This window comes from Ovis aries, chromosome 2 (assembly GCF_016772045.2).
Source record: "Ovis aries strain OAR_USU_Benz2616 breed Rambouillet chromosome 2, ARS-UI_Ramb_v3.0, whole genome shotgun sequence".
In the NCBI taxonomy this organism is placed as follows: Eukaryota; Metazoa; Chordata; class Mammalia; order Artiodactyla; family Bovidae; genus Ovis; species Ovis aries.
In genome coordinates, this window is record NC_056055.1 from 211,923 (window position 1) to 230,784 (window position 18,862).

The window sequence follows — 18,862 nt, forward strand, 5'->3', positions numbered from 1 at the left end:
CCGTCCCCCAGGTGAGGAGAGGGGCCGGGCGCCCGCCAGGGGTGCTGCTCCAGCTTCTCCACAGCCTCGTGGGTGAGTGAGGCCGGGTGGGCTGTCCTAGTGACCGGCTCACACTCAGGTAGGTGTGAAAGGTCGAAGGACTTTCTCAAACTGAACACTCGGCGAAGGCTGAGCCGGAGAACGGGAGTGAGGAGCAGGCCAGAAGGTCGGGGGCCTGGAGTCTGGATCCCACCCATGCCCCCCGACCCCAACCCGCACAGACCTGCGAGGTGTCAGGAAGAAGACTTGTGGCCCTAGCTGTGCCTGTCACCACAGTTAGTCCTCCCAGCACAATAAAAGCGAAGCTGGAGGGAGAACACGCCCGGGGTGGGGTGTATTCTCCAGACTCCGGGGCAGGACCACCAGGAGGGCTGACAGGGTCCCAGGGCCGTTGCGGGTACCTTTGGCCTTTTCATACTTAAAGTCCACAACAGGACCCACCCCCTGAGCTACGTGCCCAGAAAACAGAAGGCAGGAGGGCGTAGCTGGACATCTGGGTGATAGCCCCACTCGTGCCCCTGCACACCGTGTGTCTTAGTCGCTCGGTCGGGTCCGACTTTTTGCGACCCCCTGGACTGTAGCCTGCCAGGTTCCTTCGTCCGTGGGATTCTCCAGGCAAGAATGCTGGAGTGGGTTGCCATTTTCCTCTCGAGCACATTGCGTGACCGTGGGCAAACTGAGCAGTTCAGAGCCTCAGTCTCCTTCTCTGTAAGATGGGCATAATAGTAGTTCCCACATTTACAGGCACACGTACTCACACAGGCATGTGCACTGTTGGTGTCCAGCCACTAAACTGTGTGCGACTCTTGGCGACCACACAGACTGCCGCACGCTAGCCCCCCTGTCCTTCACTGCCTCCCTGCGTTTGCTCAAACTTATGTCCACTGAATCGGTGATGCTGTTTAACCATCTCATCCTCTGCCACCCCCTCCCTTTTGCCTTCAGTCTTTCCAGCATCAGAGTCATTTCCAGAGTCGGCTCTTACACACGTATGTACGTGCATGAACAGACACAGCTGTTTGAAAGATGAATTGAAATAATCTGTACAGCCTGGCATATTCACATCTCAACAAAATATGCAAAGGCCAAGCAGATTAATGCTTAAAAGATGAGTTCATTTATACTGCTCTTTACATTTTTCAAGTAGATGTCTTCATCGACAGAAGAACCCAATTATTATCAAATGTGATTGTACTTGGAAGGGCCTAGTAGAATTCCTGATACAGTTTAATTTGAATCACTTCATGAAAAAGTACACTCAGGTTCTGAAGGACAGACTTAATATGCCACCTAACTGACCCACGCAAAACATACCGCTGACTCATATCAACTGTTATTTTTACTTTTACTATACTCTTGTATAAAGAACGATTCTGAGGAGCATGGCGTTTAATGATATAGAATTATTTAGCATTTCTCATGCAAAGTTAAGCAATTTCGCCAATGATTGATCACCAAATTGTACAGATTTTTTAAGAAAATATACATGGAATTCCTTTGCATATTGCTTAGTGCGTAGACACTGTCACTAAACCTCCAGTCATGACCCTGTAGGTGCTCCAGTTAGTACGGCCCTTTCTGCTTGGTGCGTCTTAGTAAAGTAAGGCACAGCTATGAGTCAGTGAAGAAAATAAATTAACCCTTTAAGTTCATGTCCAGTCTCAATTCAGATCTCCTGGAATAAGAGTAAGATAATGCTGCGTTCTTCAGTGACACGACCAATTAGACAGGGAGCCAGGCCCAAAGCTCCACAGTTTGAAGAGCAGCCACAGTGCCAATGGCTCTCTACTTCTTTCCACAGCTCAGAGCGGAAAGCAGGGTGGATTTCCTGAAAGAAGGCAGGGGCAGGTGGGCACGTAAGCCACATAAGACCGACAGGTGAGAATGTGACAAGCACTTCTTAACAAGTTGGAATTAAGATGCAGTTAACTTGTAAATAAAACCAAAGTTTTATAATTAAATCCAATTCTTAAACAAGAATTTAAAAAGTCACACAGGAAAAGCTAGGGAAAAGTGTTCTCAGGGGCCACTGGCCACGGCTCCCCGACCCCCTGCCCCACACACCCTGCCCTCTGCCCTCAGACGTTTACCCACCGAGGACCCGAGTCCCCGACGCTGCAGTCCTGTGGTGAAGCCCGGCATCCAGGCAACCCGCGGAGAAAGCCCAGGGCTCCGCCCGTGGTTCTGGTGAGACCTGCCCCCACCTCCTCCACCCTCTGCAGAAGCTCAGTCGGTCTTTTTTCCCATCTCTCCAGCCGTTCTGCTCAGAAGTCTGCCCCACTCCCCTGGAAAGCCTCCTCTCGTGGGTGACAAGCTTCACACTCTCACTCAGGGGCATCATCAGCCTCAACATCCAAGCCAAGCTTGAGAGGCTCCCAGCGCCTCTCACTCCACACCAACAGATCCTCTTGTGCACAGCAACCTTAGGGGACTTAGACACTGAACTCTGATCTCTAAAGGTAGCTTCTCAGCTTCAGCCTAGATCTAGCCTTTCTCATTATTAAAGCAAAAGAGTTCATCCAAATTCTCCTGGAAAAGACTGAGCCGTTTTTCTCACGTTACAGTCTTGGGCGAAGCCGATCAGACTCGATGGCCCAGTGTGGATTCTGGCTTTTGGTAAACGACAAACAATGGGGTAATCTGTGGTGTCGGGGTTTTCAGAGCTTTGGCCTCTGCTATAATTGTCCTGGAAAGAAAATATTAGTAGCATTTAAACTAGCTCTTCGCATTATCTTTCCTGACTCCACTGACTTTTAAAACTTTTTTTGTCGTTGTTGTGTTTGGTGGGTTTGCATAAGTCATACAACCTTGGGATTCTCAGCAGCTGTCTCAAGTGACCAGTACCAGACTGTGTATTTAACTGAAGTCCAAGCTGATAAAGGCCAACAAATCCTGTCAAAACATGGCACCCTATGAAGGACTTCACGGCCTTATCCTGGTCCAGATTCCAAAGCAGAGACCGACCTAGACTTCCTGGTGGTCAGGTCCACATTCCCACATGCATGGAAGGGGCCACCACCCGCGGGAGGCAGCACGGAGGGCGGATACCCCCTGGTTGCCCTGGGCTCAGGCCCACATTCCCACATGCATGGAAGGGGTCACCACCCGTGGGAGGCAGCACGGAAGGCGGACACTCCCTGGGGCCCTGGGCTCAGGAGAGGGCTCTGGCCACAGGCAGGAGCAGCACCGGCTCCTCCAGCCCCCCACCCAGCACTCAGCTGCCCTCACACAGACAGGTGGTGAGAGCAGCCATCCCCAGACACTGGCTGGGTCGCTTCTGTCCTAGGACTTGCCTCCTCTCCCTGTCATCAGACCATGGTGAGTTTACCAGGGATGACAGCCTTGCCCAGACGCTTCCCCTTCTCTGTCTGCTTCCCTGGGCCCCTTACAGGCCCCCCGAGAACACTTGCTCAGTAAATCACCTGTGCCCTGAGTCCCATCCCAGGCTCTGTCTCCAGGGGAACCGATCAGAGACAAGCACACACCACCTCTGCACATGGCTGAGTGTCTCTCTGCACTGAAACGCCCTCAAAGAGGCAGGCACCCTGCCTCCCCCACGCGTGCCCTCAAACCCACAGTGTGCTACAGGGACGGCAGTTATAGGCCAGACCAGATGGGGCACCGGGAGCAGCCCTGGAACCAAGCACACAGGGCTCGACGTCTCTGAGCCTCCCTCTCCTTGCCTGTGAAAGGCGGCCAAGACGAGATGTCTCGTGAGGGAACCAGCACCCAGGGTTGCAAACAACTCATAACTGTGTTTGGGAACCAGAGGCGTCCCTCTGAATAACCAGCCTGTCACTCTCTGGTTGTCTCCACCAGAGGGGTCACGTAACTCAGTTACCTCCACAATGACATCCTTCATGACTATGGTATGGAAATGATTCTGTAAGAAGATATGTGAGCGTTTTATGAGACTATTAACTATTATTGCTAACTATTCCACTCTAAAACAGAATGGCAGATAATTAAAGTAGTCAACAAATACTTGACAGTCTGAACCTCTGACACCAGTGCTGTAAAGAAACAGACTTATTCTGTGTGTCTACTTGTGGGTGATACTTGGTCAATCTAAGGACATAGGTACGAAGGACTCACAATTCAGATAAGGGCCAGACAAGAAACTCTCCAGGCTGGAGCTTGGGTCAAGCCCTCTATCTCATTAACAGCAAGTGTCTGGTGAAAGAAGAACACTAGGCAGAGGACCAGGAAGCCCAGGGGGCTGCAGACCCTGGGGCGTGGGCCTTCAGCACCCACTGGCCACAGCTCTGCTGTGTTTCACTGGGACCAGAGCTGGGCTAACAAGAGCGCCCAGCAGCAGGAGGTCTGTGGGCTCGTGGCCAACAACCCACCAGCTTCCTCACTCATCCTGGTCCAGGGGTGCGCCCAGAAGGGAAACACACTCCTGTCCAGGTCTGAGATGCTTCCTGGGGGACCAGCTTGGCCTCTTCCTAGCACTGAAAAGCAGCTGATGACCCTAACCTTACAGCTGTGCTTGGGGAAGCAGTCAGGTCATATTCAAGAGGCACAAACTCCTAGGACAGTCTGATCTCTACTTGAAGTGGATATTTTTCAAAGTTAATATGTATTTTCCATGTACAGTATTTAAATAGAATTATAGAGTTAATTTCTATACAGACACAAGGCTAAGTTGTGTTCAAAGTTTCCACAGTTCAGTCACTCAGTCATGTCCATCTCTTTGCGACCCCATGGACTGCAGCACAAAAGGCTTCCCTGTCCATCACCAACTCCTGGAGCTTGCTCAAACTCATGTCCATCAAGTCGGTGATACCATCCAACCATCTCATCCTCTGTTGTCCCCTTCTCTTCCTGCCCTCAGTCTTTCCCAGCATCGATGTCTTTTCAAATGAGTCAGTTCTTCCCATCAGGTGGCCAGAGTATTAGAGCTTCAGCTTCAGCATCAGTCCTTCCAATGGATATTCAGGACTGATTTCCTTTAGGATTGACTGGTTTGATCTCCTTGCAGTCTAAGGGACTCTCAACACCACAGTTCAAAAGCATCAATTCTTCAGTGCTCAGCTTTCTTTATAGTCCAGCTCTGACATCCATACATGACTACTGGAAAAACCATAGCTTTGACTAGATGAACCTTTGTCAGCAAAGTAATGTCTCTGCTTTTTGGTCATAACTTTTCTTCCAAGGAGTAACTGTCTTTTAATTTCATGGCTGCAGTCACCATCTGCAGTGATTTTGGAGCTCAAGAAAATAAAGTCTCTCACTGTTTCCATTGTTTTCCCATCTATTTGCCATGAAGTGATGGGACCAGATGCCATGATCTTCGTTTTCTGAATGTTGAGTTTTAAGCCAACTTTTTCACTCTCCACTTTCACTTTCATCAAGAGGTTCTTTAGTTCTTCACTTTCTGCCATAACGATGGTACCATCTGCATATCTGAGGTTACTGGTATTTCTCTCAGCAATCTTGATTCCAGTTTGTGCTTCATCCAGCCTGGCATTTCGCATGATGTACTCTGCATATAAGTTAAATAAGCAGGATGACAACATACAGTTTTGATGTACTCCTTTCCCAATTTGGAGCCAGTTTGTTGTTCTATGTCCAGCTCTAACTGTTGCTTCTTGACCTGCATACAGATTTCTCAGTAAGCAGGTCAGGTGGTCTGGTATTCCCATCTCTTTAAGAATTTTTCACAGTTTGTTGTGATGCACACAGTCAAAGGCTTTGGCATCATCAATATAGCAGAAGTGGATGTTTTTTAGGAACTCTCTTGCTTTTTCAATGATCCTATGGATGTTGGCAATTCCTCTATACAGTCAATGGAATTCTCCAGGCCAGAATACTGGAGTGGGTAGCCATCCCCTTCTCCAGGGGATCTTCCCAACCTAGCGGTTGAAGCCAGGTCTCCTGCATTACAGGCAGATTCTTTACCATCTGAGCCACCAGGGAAGCCCCAAATTTCCCAAAGATGGAAAATATAAGTAAATGTTATTCGAGATTGAGCCCCAAAATCTGGGGTCAGAGTGACAACAGGGACACGTGGTGCAGTGCCAGGAGGTGTGAGCAGCGGTGCACAACAGATGCTGAAAACACGCTTTGCGTGCGAGCGCCACGGTGCTGAAGGCTATGACTTCACTGTAAGTAAGGGCCTCCCTGATGGCTCAGACGGTGAAGCGTCTGCCTGCAATGCTGGAGACCTGGCTTCACTGAACACACAGCAAAAAGGCAGCTGCCAGAGCAAATCTGAAATACGCTCCTCTTTTTATGATACAGATTCATGCAGCAGCAAGTAAAGGTCAAATAAAAATGAAAAAAAAAAAAAACAGTAGTGGAAATAATTCCTCCTGTGTGGGTTCTAAGTCGCTTCAGTCATGTTCGACACTTTGGGACTCCATGGACTACAGCCTGCCAGGCTCCCCTGTCCACGGGATTCTCCAGGCAAGAATGCTGGAGTAGACTGTCATTTCCTTCTTCAGGTGATCTTCCTGACCCAGGGATTGCAGGAGATCTTCCCGACCCTGGGACTGAACCCACGTCTCTTATGTCTAACCAGTACTGGCAGGCAGGTTCTTTACCACCAGCACCACCTGGGAAGCCCAAAGTCATTTTAAACTATGGCAAAAGAGCAAATTCATAAAAGCAGAGCTTAGGAAGAAACTGGCTGTAATTTGAGAAGAATTCGGGAACATTAGATTTGATTTATCAATCACTAGCAGTAAAACACGGAGAAGGCAATGGCACCCCACTCCAGTACTCTTGTCTGGAAAATCCCACGGATGGAGGAGCCTGGAAGGCTGCAGTCCATGGGGTCGCTGAGGGTCAGACACGACTGAGCGACTTCCCTTTCACTTTTCACTTTCATGTGTTGGAGAAGGAGATGGCAACCCACTCCAGTGTTCTTGCCTGGAGAATCCCAGGGACGGGGGAGCCTGGTGGGCTGCCGTCTATGGGGTTGCACAGAGTCAGACACGACGGAAGCGGCTCAGCAGCAGCAGCAGCAGTGAAACAACAGATGAAAGATGAATAGCATGCAGATGCTCGCTGTTGGAGGCCCCTGAAAGGGCGTGTGCACTGGTGCAATTTCTAGTCCATTTGATAGAAACCATAATTAGAGCAAAGTTACAAAATGAAATAATACCAAGACAATTTGTACTTTAAAAATCTGAAGTAATTTGAACATTAGTAGTAACACAAACTGGATTTTGCCACAAATGATGGTACATAACGTTAAGCTGTTTGCCCCCATGACTGCTGTCAGAAGCCAGAAGCTGCCAATTAGATTTTGTCAGATCTGAGAATAACTGCTCTTCAGATGTGCTAGAGATGGGAACACGTGAGATGGCAAATGGAAGGAACTCTGCAGCCAAGGAAAGAGAGAGAGACAGATGATAAACGTTAGGAAAGAGAGAGACACAGACGATAAACGTCACACAGTTTAGGCCGAGACTCAAGAAAGTAAAGGGGAACAATTTCCACAGGCGGTGAGACAAGAACAGGAGGGAATCTCGAATCTCTCACCTTTCACGTATCAGCTGCTTCCAGAGAATAAGTCAACTGCACACACACGTGGCTCACTCACCTCTATTCCTAGTTCAAATCCGCCACCAAGCCCAGCTATCCCGATGGCTGAAGGCGCAGACCATTCTAACAGAAACAAACAAGCAATTACTCGAACAATAAAACTCCTCGGCATATAAATATAGAGAGGAAAGATGCTAAAATGTGAATGAATGGTGTTTATTTTTAAAATAATGAGACTTTAGCATTTTTGCCTATGTTTTTAAATGTTCTTTAATAAACATATAATTTTTTAAGTTAAAAATGTTTAAAAGGTGTTAGATATGTATTATGGGAGAAGGCAATGGCACCCCACTCCAGTACTCTTGCCTAGAAAATCCCATGGACAGAGGAGCCTGGTAGGTTGCAGTCCATGGGGTCAAGAAGAGTCGGACACGACTGAGCGACTTCACTTTCACTTTTCACTTTCATGCATTGGAGAAGGAAATGGCAACCCACTCGAGTGTTCTTGCCTGGAGAATCCCAGGGACGGGGGAGCCTGGTGGGCTGCCGTCTGTGGGGTCGCACAGAGACGGACACGAATGTTTAAAAGGTGTTAGATATGTATTATGAGCTTCATAGACTTACAAGTCTATGTTTTCCAATCTTTCCCTATAAATATGCATAATACCAAACTACTGAATTCTCACTGATTAACTATGCATAGCATTTGATAATTTCATCACTATTTATCATGTTTTGCAAAATAATTGAGCTGGAATTCTAGTCTTTAGTTGGAACTTTATCATAGATATGAGAGCAAAAGGATTCAAAATAATCACTTCTAACGGTAACATAATACTAAACTGTTTCTATTATAAGTCTCTGAGGGCAAAATCCTGTTTTGACATCCTTGGTCCCTAGTAGAAGCACAAGAAACAGATAATCAATTCAAGCTGATTAAAATTCTAACAAGATACATATCCTGACATTTGGAAGCTAAGTAAAATAACTCCATTTGCCATGACACGGTACATTTCAGGACACTTTGTGCATACTTCCTGATGTAGACACAATTATGTTGAACAAGTCTAGAGAAAAGTAACTGGGGGGTGGGGTGGTCTTGATGAGTGCTTCAGGAAGATGCGCACTGGCGTCCGGAGCCCAGCTTCCCTTACTGGCATGTACCCTGGATGACAGGCTGGTGCCTGAATGCATCCAGAACTCATCTGTCTGTGCTTAGGGGGGGTTTGACTCTGTAAATTAATGTCTCGTAACCCCAAAGTTGTTTTCCACTTCCTCTGTTACGGACTGTCCCTGTGTAAAGACCACCCACCTGGCCAGGATGCGGGGATTCGCTTGCCCCACCAGCTGGTTTTTGAAATACTCTCTGCAGAGTGACCACCAGATAATTGGGAAGATGAGAGAGGGAAACTTGGGTGCTTAAACCAGTGGGTGGGTCCCCCTGAGGTTCTGAGAGGAGCCCCAGGGTGGATAGCTCCTCCTCTTTCCTGACAGGCACCTGTCCACCACAGCGCTGACCTGCAGGGCAAGATGGGGGGCTTCTTGCAAACCTGGAGCCTAACAGTGCACTCAATTTGAATGTGCCTACTTGTCTGGTTGTACTGCTGAAAACCTGCCTATGAAAATTTGGGTGACGCGTCTTCTCTTGAGAAAAAGAGAATTTTGTCATTTTTGTTTCATAGCCAAGTCTGGAGCTATGAAATCTGAAGTACAAACTCAGAGGCCAACTCTCATTTACTGTGGGGACACCTCACAGGGGACAGTAAATCCCACTGACACACGTTCCAGAGCTGTGCACCCCACAAATGCCCAGATTTATCTACTGCAAGTGGATGGCCCATGTTCTCTCAGCAGAAAATTAAATTATTGACACTGAAAAGAGCTATTAGCAGAAGTGAAGTGAAAGTCGCTCAGTTGTGTCCGACTCTTTGCGACCCCATGGACTATATGGCCCATGGAATTCTCCAGGGCAGCATACTAGAGTGGGTAACCTTTCCCTTCTCCAGGGGATCTTCCCAACCCAGGGATCAAACCCAGGCCTCCTGCATTGCAGGCGGATTCTTTACCAGCTGAGCCACAAGGGAAGCCCGACATATTAACACAGTAACAGAAAAAAATGTGTTCAATTATATAACCGAACAGCTAATGTTAAATTCATATAAAAAGGCTTTTAGATGTTATGACACGCCTGGTGGCGGTTTAGTAGCTAAATCGTGTCTGACTCTTGCGGCCCCATGGACTAGAGCCTGCCAAGTTTCTCTGTCTGTAGGATTCTCCAGGCAAGAATACTCGAGTTGCCATTTGCTTCTCCAGGGCGTCTTCCCAACCCAGGAATCGAACCCTGGTCCCCTGCATCGCAGGCAGATTCTTTACCAGCCCCTTACACATACCTACACACATTTCAAATGTGATAAACGTTGGTTCTTGAGAGTCAAGGCAAATGCATTTTGACGTCATGTCTGAAAAATCAGGTATTAGATTTCATACAAGAAAGTAAAGCCAAATTATACTGATCTTGATATGATTCTGCCCTGGGGATGGATATTCTTTAAAATGTTTCCGTTTTTAAGGTCTCCTACAGGAAAAATGGGGGGAAAGCTTACAAATGGTCTTCCACCTTATCAGCTTCCATAAAACAGAGAAAACAGCACCCTGAAGCTGAGGAATGAGAGTGCGTATTTGACAAGAGAAAGATAATGTCAGCGTTTAGTATCTGCTCCACGGCAGGACGAGAAAACACGGAAAGGCGGGAGCGCACCTTCCGGGGCTCGGGAAGGCTCCCGGGGCGGCGGCTGCCCGAGAGCACCCGGGGGGCCGCCCACCCGAGGCGGGGCCGCCCACCCGAGGCGGGGCCGCCCACCCGAGGCGGGGCCGCCCACCCGAGGCGGGGCCGGAAAGCCCGCCTCCCGCCCAGGGACAGGCTCACGGAAGCGGAACGCAGGCGGGGGCTCTCGCTCCCCCGCGTTTAGAGCCACTGACTTACTTCCGTCCGGAAGGCGCGCCAGCACGATCCCGCTGCCTCCTCTCGCCGTGACCAGAAAGCCAGCCTTTATCACCGACAGGATCGCGAGGCCCTTGGCTTTGGCGATGACATGCGCTGCAAAAGAGGAGGGCAGTGTGCACCCCGACGGGCCAGCCCTGGGCACGGAGCTGTGCCTGCGGGACCCGGGTCTCCCCGGTCCTAGTGGCACAGGTAACTGGGGAGAATCCACCCCAGGAGAGCCTGAAGCCTTGGGTGGCCCTAACCCGACAGGAGAGGTGCTCAGAAAGTCTGCAACGGCCACAAGAGATGAGAGCCTGGGATGAGACTATGCTGATGTCTAGTAGGACAAATAATTTGGATATTTCAATTAATTTAGAACATAATGTCTAATTTTCTAATTTAGTCAAAGAAATTAAGATCTACAGAGTATTAAGGTATACAGGGACTGATACACAGTGTGTGGCAGTGTGAGCTTACAGCCACATCACTGGGCTCACCTGCTAATAATATGAAAACCTGGATTCAAAACCAGAAAAATTTAATGATTCTGCCACTTAAAAAAGGTTTTTAACTTTATAAAATGATTTGGTAAGTATTTGAATAACACATAACTACCAAAGCACTGAAAATATAATTCCATTGACAAAATATTGGTTTACTCACATTTCAGGGAAGTTCATTCCGTAAAAGGAAGGTTATTAACATAGGTCCCACTAAACACAGTGTCTCACTATTCCGTGGATTTATTTACACAATAGTACATCTTTCAAATAACAAAGGAAGCCTTAAGACTGAAATTATTCTTGGAACCAATTCTACTTTTAAGGTAGTTTAATTTATCATCATTTTAGTCATATATAATTTTGAAGAAGTCAAACCAAATAGTGTACTCAAATACACAAAAAAGACTTTGTATGTATCCTTAGGAGACACTAAATTTTGAATATAATTATGCATACTGTTTCAAAATTTAATAACAGACCCTCAGATATGATTCAACCAAAGGCACAAGGAGGGGGACACGCAGATTGTCTCTGCAGCTGCTGGTACTGAAGCAAGGGTCAGAAGGAATGCTCTTCAGAGGGCGGCCTGCTAAGGGTGCCTGAGTTCCAGTTCCAACGGGTGTAACAAGGTAATGATAATAGGTAGTTTCATTACACGTCGGGAGCCTGGTTTATGCGGCACATGCCGGCAGAACATCCTCAGCACCTCACAGGCCACTCTCGGCGCTTCTACAGTGAGCACTGCCTCTGTTCAGAAACATTGACTAGAACAAAGGTAGATTTCTTTAATGAACACATTTCAAATGTCAGGTGTGTTTTTAATATCTTATCCACCCAAGTTCAGAGACAGTAAACTACCCATAACCACTAAATAACTGTCCACTTAGCTCATCTGTGACTAAGATGCATCGATGGCAAATCGACTCTAAATTCAGCCTTGCATCTCAGAGCCCTGACACCGGAAAGCCGCGGACGCACGGCCACGGAGGTCTAAAGGTCTAGGCATTCTGTTTTAAGACGCTTTGAGACTTCATCTCCTGCTTCATAACAGAGCTCCCGGGTTTCAGTGTAAACAGAGCGCCCTGCCCTCCGCGTCCCACGGATAGGCAAGGCTTGGCCCCCTGGCAGCTGGGCCGGCCTGCCCCCCACCCCCACCCCTCCACTCGCAGTCTGTACACCCCGGAAGCAAGCTCCTCTTCTTAAGCCTCCTACGTAAACAGATTTTCATTTTCTGAGTGACAGCCAGTGAAAGGGAGTTGGGTGGCCTTTAACTGGAGGAAGAAAAGGCAAGACAGAATTCTGCTGGACAAAATCCTTGAGAAATAATCCATACCCAGATATTTTTATGGTAGGAAACGCACTTTATCTGTAAGTCGGGCAGGCCTGACATGCAGCTGATAAATATCCCAGATATTTTTATGGTAGGAAACGAGCTTTATCTGTAAGCCGGGCAGGCCTGACATGCAGCTGATAAATACCAAGAGATGTTTTCTGCCTCCTGCTTCAGAACAGAGCTCAGAAAACTCAGGTTTCCTGGTGGAATTTCCTTCGAGTCCTGTGCGGTGCTTCTCAAACTTTCACAGGCACGTGCCTCACTGGAGGCCTTGTGATTACGCAGACTGTGATTCCTTAGGTCTAAGAGCCTGAGGTCCTACGGTTCTAACAGGCTCCCAGGTGATGCCCAAATGTTGTCCAGTCTGCACTTTGAGTATCAATGCTCTAAAAAGCCCTGTTTTCTTAAGATGAGAGGAGTGGCTAGGCCAAAATAAGAGCAATTATTATTATTATTATAACAACAACAAATTTGTAATTTTTAAAAACATTTAAAGACCTGTTAAATAACTTCAGAAAATCTAGCTTAAGAAATTAAACTCCTTTCTTTAAAGAAGGATGCAAGTCCTACACTGAGGGAAATTTGCCTGCCCAAGCTCGTTTGCATACAAGTCTCTTAGCATCAGATAAGTATTTTCTGAAACACCTTTTAGAAACAATGGGTAGTAGTAATAAACAGACAGTGGTTCCCAAGGCTTGCCTCTGGACCAGGTCTGGTGTGGCCCGCCTGACTACAGGAGAATCACGGAGTCTGATTCAGCAGGTCTGGGGGAGCTTAGGAACTGAGGTTTCGGACACCGGGAATACAAATTTCTGGTTGTACTGGAAATCACTGATTAGTCTTCTTAAACCACTGTAAGGTATAACTATCTTATCTAGAAAGAAAGAAACACAAATTTAAAATTTGTTCATGAGTTAGCTAGTGAGTTTGCAAAGTCCTCAGAAACTGAGGACAAGACCTGTGAGTTGAGGGAAGCGGCGCTGGCAAACGACACGGGATACTCACAAAAGGAGAAAGGAGCGGGAAGGCAGGTGGGAGAGGAGGCCGCCCAGAGCCCGGCGGGGAAGACGGGCCCAGAGCAGAGGGGTGGCCTGAGGACCTGGGTGCAGGCAAGGGTGGGGAAGATAATTTGGGAGGCAGAGCAAATGTAGAAGTGGAAAGTACTTATATTATTCACCTACCAGGGATGATCTTATCAGGTCCATTTCTGGAAGTTATTTCTGTGAATTCTCTTAGAATTTTAGCAGCCTTTTTTGCTTCAGATTTCAAATTGGAAGGTATAGGGTTGTTCACTAAAAGATTAAAAAAGTGATTTTAATGAAAAAAAAAAACTACAAAATAGAAGTTAGAAGTTTGTTATAATTTCATTTTTGTCATACACAATTAAGCATTAACAAACTGTATCCTACCAGACAAAGGAAACAAATTGAAAATCCTTACTTGGTGATCATTTCATCTCTATTTTCCTAATAAATTAAATTCACTCTGAGATTGAGAAACCTTAAACTCTCAAAAATCTTAAATTTAAAATCACAGTGATCTAAAGGATCTTAAAAGGACTTAGCAACTTAACAGCAACAGTCTGGAAGGAACTCAGGCTGAGGTGGGTTCTCTCCCCTGCTGCAGCTTCCAGCAGAAAAGCGGGAAGTCGTGGCCTTCATCTCAGTTTTCCCTCCCCTCAGGAGCCCTAGATCCATGTGCTGGCATCCAGCATAAAAACATGCTCTAAACATTTCCCCCAGTTTCTGTTCACACAAATGCAATTCCCACACCAGCTTCTTCCCTTGAAGCTCTCAGTGCACTTTTGACTTGTTCTTTTATAATGAATGATATTAATATCCTTCCATTTCCGCCAAATCTTTTTTAAAAAATATTTCTTGTCTATTTAGGGAGGGTATTTCTCTGTTTCTTATTGATTTATATATTAAAGGAATTAATCTTTTTTCTAGAATACAAGTTACATTGATTTCCTCTTTGTCATTTGTCTTTTCAATTTTCTTATGATAGTTTTTCAACTTTTTAAAAAATGAAATCAAGTTCATATCCTCTTTTAAGTCTAACAAGTACTTTTTTTTACTAAATAAAGTAGTCCCCAAATCCATTTGGAAAAATAAGCAAGAAAGACTAGAAGAAAATGTGTGAAACAGGAAAAATAAGGGTGAAAACCTCCATCTAACATATTATAAAGCCTCGATAAGTTACCTCCTGGTGATACAAATATGGACAGAAAAATCAATTTTACAAAACAGAAAATTCAAAAATTGGCCCAAATGTATAAGTGAATTTAATATGTGATGAATACTGCATCTCAAGTAAATGTGGAAAGTTGTCTTGCACAATAAATAGTCGTCCTTTGGGGGAAAAAGTCATCCGCAGTGTCACACTACATGAACTCCAAATCTATCAATGATTCAAAATGCCAAAAGTCAGACCATACAAGAACCAGAAATCATGGGAGAATTACTTTTCAAATTCATAGTGTAAAAGGCCCATGAGTTTTGAGACGAAGTTTAAAAGAAACAAATAGAAATTATGGCATAAGGCATAAGTGCGTTGTAAAAATAACAGAAAAAGTATAGGTATGCAAATACTGAAGAAAAACAGGCACTCCGACTCCTGATATTCACCAGTGCTGCTGTCTGCATTTAGCGTGTGCTTCAGTTGGTTCTGTTGTTAAACAAGTAGATTATTTCCTTTTTAGCTTTTATTGACACCACTGTTGGATAGTAATTATCTTGAGAGAATCTTAAGAGTTGGAATTAATGACTTAAAAAATTTTTTAGGCTTTTTTCCATTATCGTCATCTTCTAAAAACACTGTCCAACCTTAGACCCACCAAGTGTCCCCATGAGCCGTGTACTGTCCCCAGGGGAGCGGCGGAGGCGAGGCGGGCGCGTCGGAACAGGGCGGCGAGCTCGCGTCCGAGCTCACCCACCGCCAGCCGGCGCCTCGCTCCTTTCACCTCGTCTGCGTGTATTCTGTTGGCGCTCTTTGCCTATTTTTCTGGTCCTATACTCATTTCTCTATGATTTTAGTCATGTCGCAAGTTTCCATCTCAGCTTCTTGTCTTTTACACTTTTATGTATAGTTTCTTAGTGTTTGTGTTCATTTATGTGGCAATATCTCTCTGGGCTTTCTACCATTATCATCTTTCTATTATTGTGACTAGAAGTCTCATTTTAAGAAAAAAGTTATACAAGTATCATTTCAGATTTTCTTTCAGAGCTTTATTTACATTAAATACTTGACGTGCTTCAAACTTGTGTTTGTATAGGATGTGAAGTTAGAACCTAGTATTTTAAACATATTTGACACAACTTACTGAATAAACCACAGCACTTAATTAACAATGCTACATTCACAACAAAAGCAAGAAAGGAGTGTTCATATAAACATATATGCTCAAATATTTAAAAATAGATGACAGAGATGACACAGTAGATTAATAAATTGTTCTGGGACAACTCTGGGTCATTCAAAGGAAAACAAAATAAAATTAGATTACAACATCACATCATACAAAAAATTCAATGTAACTGAAGGCCTAAATATTAAAAGCATAACTTTGTACTTTTAGAGTAAAAAGAATAGGGAATATCTTTATGATCTGAGGATGGAGGAATGGTATAAACAAGGCACAAAATAAAGGGAAACTACAGCTATACTCAACTACATTAAAGTGTAAAAAGTTGTATATCAACATACATTTAAAAATAAGAATAGAAGCCACAGACTGGAATATATTTGTCATAAGTATAAATGACAGAGATTTAGAACTCATAACATATATATAGATATTTTACTTAAAATACATAAATTTAAATGTATTTACATTTATTATGACTGATATAATTTATGGGTGACTTATTATAATTACAAATCATTGAATTTTTCAATTTGTATCTCTACCATATCCTTAGAATTTTTCCCTTTGTTATTTAAAATTTAAAGTTCTTCGCGTAGACTTTTTAAAGTCCATCTTTGGTTCTGCACATTTTGCTTCTTCAATTTTTCCTTTTTAAAAAACAAGTCACCGGCGTCTAGTTGATCTCCAGTACTGTTAGGTTCTTCTGGGCAGAAGAATCGCTCACACACACAGTCATCGCCCTCTCACCGCTCTTTCCCCATATAGGCCATCACGGCACCTTAATCCGAGGTCCCTGAGCCACACAGCGGGCTCTTATCACCTAGTTTATGCACAGTCACGGGCGGACGCCAGCCCCAATCTCCCAGTGTATCCCTCCCTACCCCGCAAGTTCCGTAGGCGCGAGATTGTTTCCTATGTCTGGAACTCTATTTCTGTTTTATAGATAAATTCATCTGTACCTTTTTCTTAGGTTCCACATATAAGTGGTATCACATGCTATTCGTGTTTGTCTGACTTACTTCACTCAGCGTGACAATCTCCAGGTCCAACTATGCAGCAGCAAATGACATTATTTCATTCCTTTTTATGGCTGAGTAATATTCCACTGTATATACGTACTACATCAAGAATATATAAAGATCTTTTAACATCAAAAATACGAAATTACTACAGAAAAGTAGGCAGAATATTCAACTACTAATCCACAGAAGAGACCACCACGGCCAGCAAATACAAGGAAAGTGGATCGAACTCCTAAGAGACCAGGGACGTGAAAGCCAGGCCATAATGCATTATCCTCTCTCCTCCTCTAGGTGGGCAGCAGTGAACGAAGCCTGCCAGCGTGCGTGTGCAGGCCGGGCAGGGGCACGGAGGGAAGCCTGTGGCCCGCTGGCGGGTCCTGAGGAAGGGCAGCTGCTGTGGGAGCTCTCTAAGGACAGCAGAGATGACCCGCCAATTCCACACCTGGATGCGCTCACAGAGACGCTGGCGGCTGGGCGGGACGGTGGCCCCAAATTCAGGTCCACCAGGTCTCAATTGGAAAGGGGTCTCGATTGGAAAAAGGGCCTTTGCAGATGTAACTAAGTCACTCCAGACTCCCCAGGCGGTCCCTAAGCGCAGGATGACTATCCTTAAGGAGACAGAAAGTGTGAGACCTGGAGAGAAGGGGAGGCTGCACCGTGCGGCCGCCAGCCTAGAGCCCGCAGGCTGGGGAGGAGGCGGGCCTTCTGGAGACGTGGGGCCCTCCAGGTGCAGCCGTTGACTCCCCACCGGAGGACTCCCCCGTGGGAGATGACCTGCCTGTTGCTGGGAGCCAACCAGTTCCTGGTAGCTCGTCATGCAGCCCAGGAAACCAGCACTGCATGTGTGAGAAGGTTCCCTGCGGCAATGCTTTCAATAGCAAAATAAGAGTAGCACACAAAACCAAGCATTTTCAAAGCAGGAGACCAATTTCGCTCAAGAGGAGGATGGCTATACCTAGTCTGGTACAGTATTACAACTGTACTCTATACTGAACTTCAAATAAACCAGGTTTGCATGTATCAACATGGCAAAATATGAAGATTGAGAGGAAAAGCAGGCTACATAGATATATAGGGTAGCACACACTTATGTAAATGTTCATATAAATATTTATACATAAAAGTAAAGTATAATGATACTTGCTGTGGGGTGTGGGGAAGGCTCATACAGGAAGCTTGCTGGAGACTTGTACCGTGGATAGTAAGTCATGGAGGTGAACTGCTGCTCTCAATAGTCCTTTCTTTGTATGTTGTATGTATGAATATTACATAACAGAGATTGCTCAGCCTAAGTTGAATATTGTACAATTGAATATTTAATGTAGTAAATGCATGACTCCAGCTGTTTAAAAATGTGTATTATGAATAATTACTCCATACATTATCTTCTGTTTAAAATGTGACCTCTCACAATGAACATGTCTTGTATGAAGAGGTGTAGAAAAGTGAAAATATATCCTTACATTTTACACAAACAAGAGTACAGACAGCCTCCCCTCCCCAGGCATGTTTTCACACACACAATTCACAGGACAGGGATTTGGTGAGTAGCTGCACACCGAATGTTCAATTGTTAGTATATGCATCTGTGTATCATCGCCAATCCTTATTCTAACTTTAGGAACTGATGTACAGCCGCTCTTCCTTCCCCAGCCGTGTATTTAAAATCACACTGTCCCAGTTTGCTGATGGGCCAAGATACTGAGGGGCTGAAATTCTCAGTGCTCTGCCGTCACTTAGTGGTGGGTACAAAGCACAAAGACGCACGCAGACAAATTCTCAGAAGCACATAATTTTCAAGTAGAGAAGGAATCTTAAAACACCCACTTAAAAGTCTGTCAATGTTCTAGTGACTTTTAAACATTTCCTATTATCAGTGCTTAAGGTCTTAGAAAAAATATAACCTAGAAAAATTCCAAATGAACGTATTTCTGTAGACATTTGGGCCCTTAAAGTGCATTTTATAGGAGCTGTTAGTCGTGACTTGACTAATGTGTTACTTTGCTTCAGTCCTGTCCGACCCTTTTGCCCACGGGATTCTCCAGGCCGGAGCCCTGGAGGGGGGTGCCACTTCCTCCTCCAGGGGACCTTCCCGACCCAGGGGTGGAGCCCTCGATTCTC

At 45.5% G+C, this 18,862-nt stretch overlaps 1 protein-coding gene across 5 annotated transcripts in view; it reads right to left on the bottom strand.

Moving 5' to 3' along the window:
- SH3YL1 (SH3 and SYLF domain containing 1) overlaps positions 1–18,862 on the bottom strand; it is a 62,748-nt gene that overhangs the window by 29,096 nt on the left and 14,790 nt on the right. For 3 of the 5 annotated variants that reach the window (XM_042242749.2, XM_042242748.1, XM_042242747.2), the window contains exons 2-5: positions 13,534–13,644; positions 10,517–10,630; positions 9,924–9,992; positions 7,592–7,656 (exon numbers count right to left, since the gene is read on the bottom strand). In XM_042242749.2, the coding sequence (XP_042098683.1) occupies positions 7,592–7,656; positions 9,924–9,990 (132 nt within the window). In that variant the 5' untranslated portion in view covers positions 9,991–9,992; positions 10,517–10,630; positions 13,534–13,644. The remainder of the gene's footprint in view (positions 1–7,591; positions 7,657–9,923; positions 9,993–10,516; positions 10,631–13,533; positions 13,645–18,862) is intronic. The other 2 variants (XM_027964017.2, XM_027964018.3) reach the window with 1 other exon arrangement.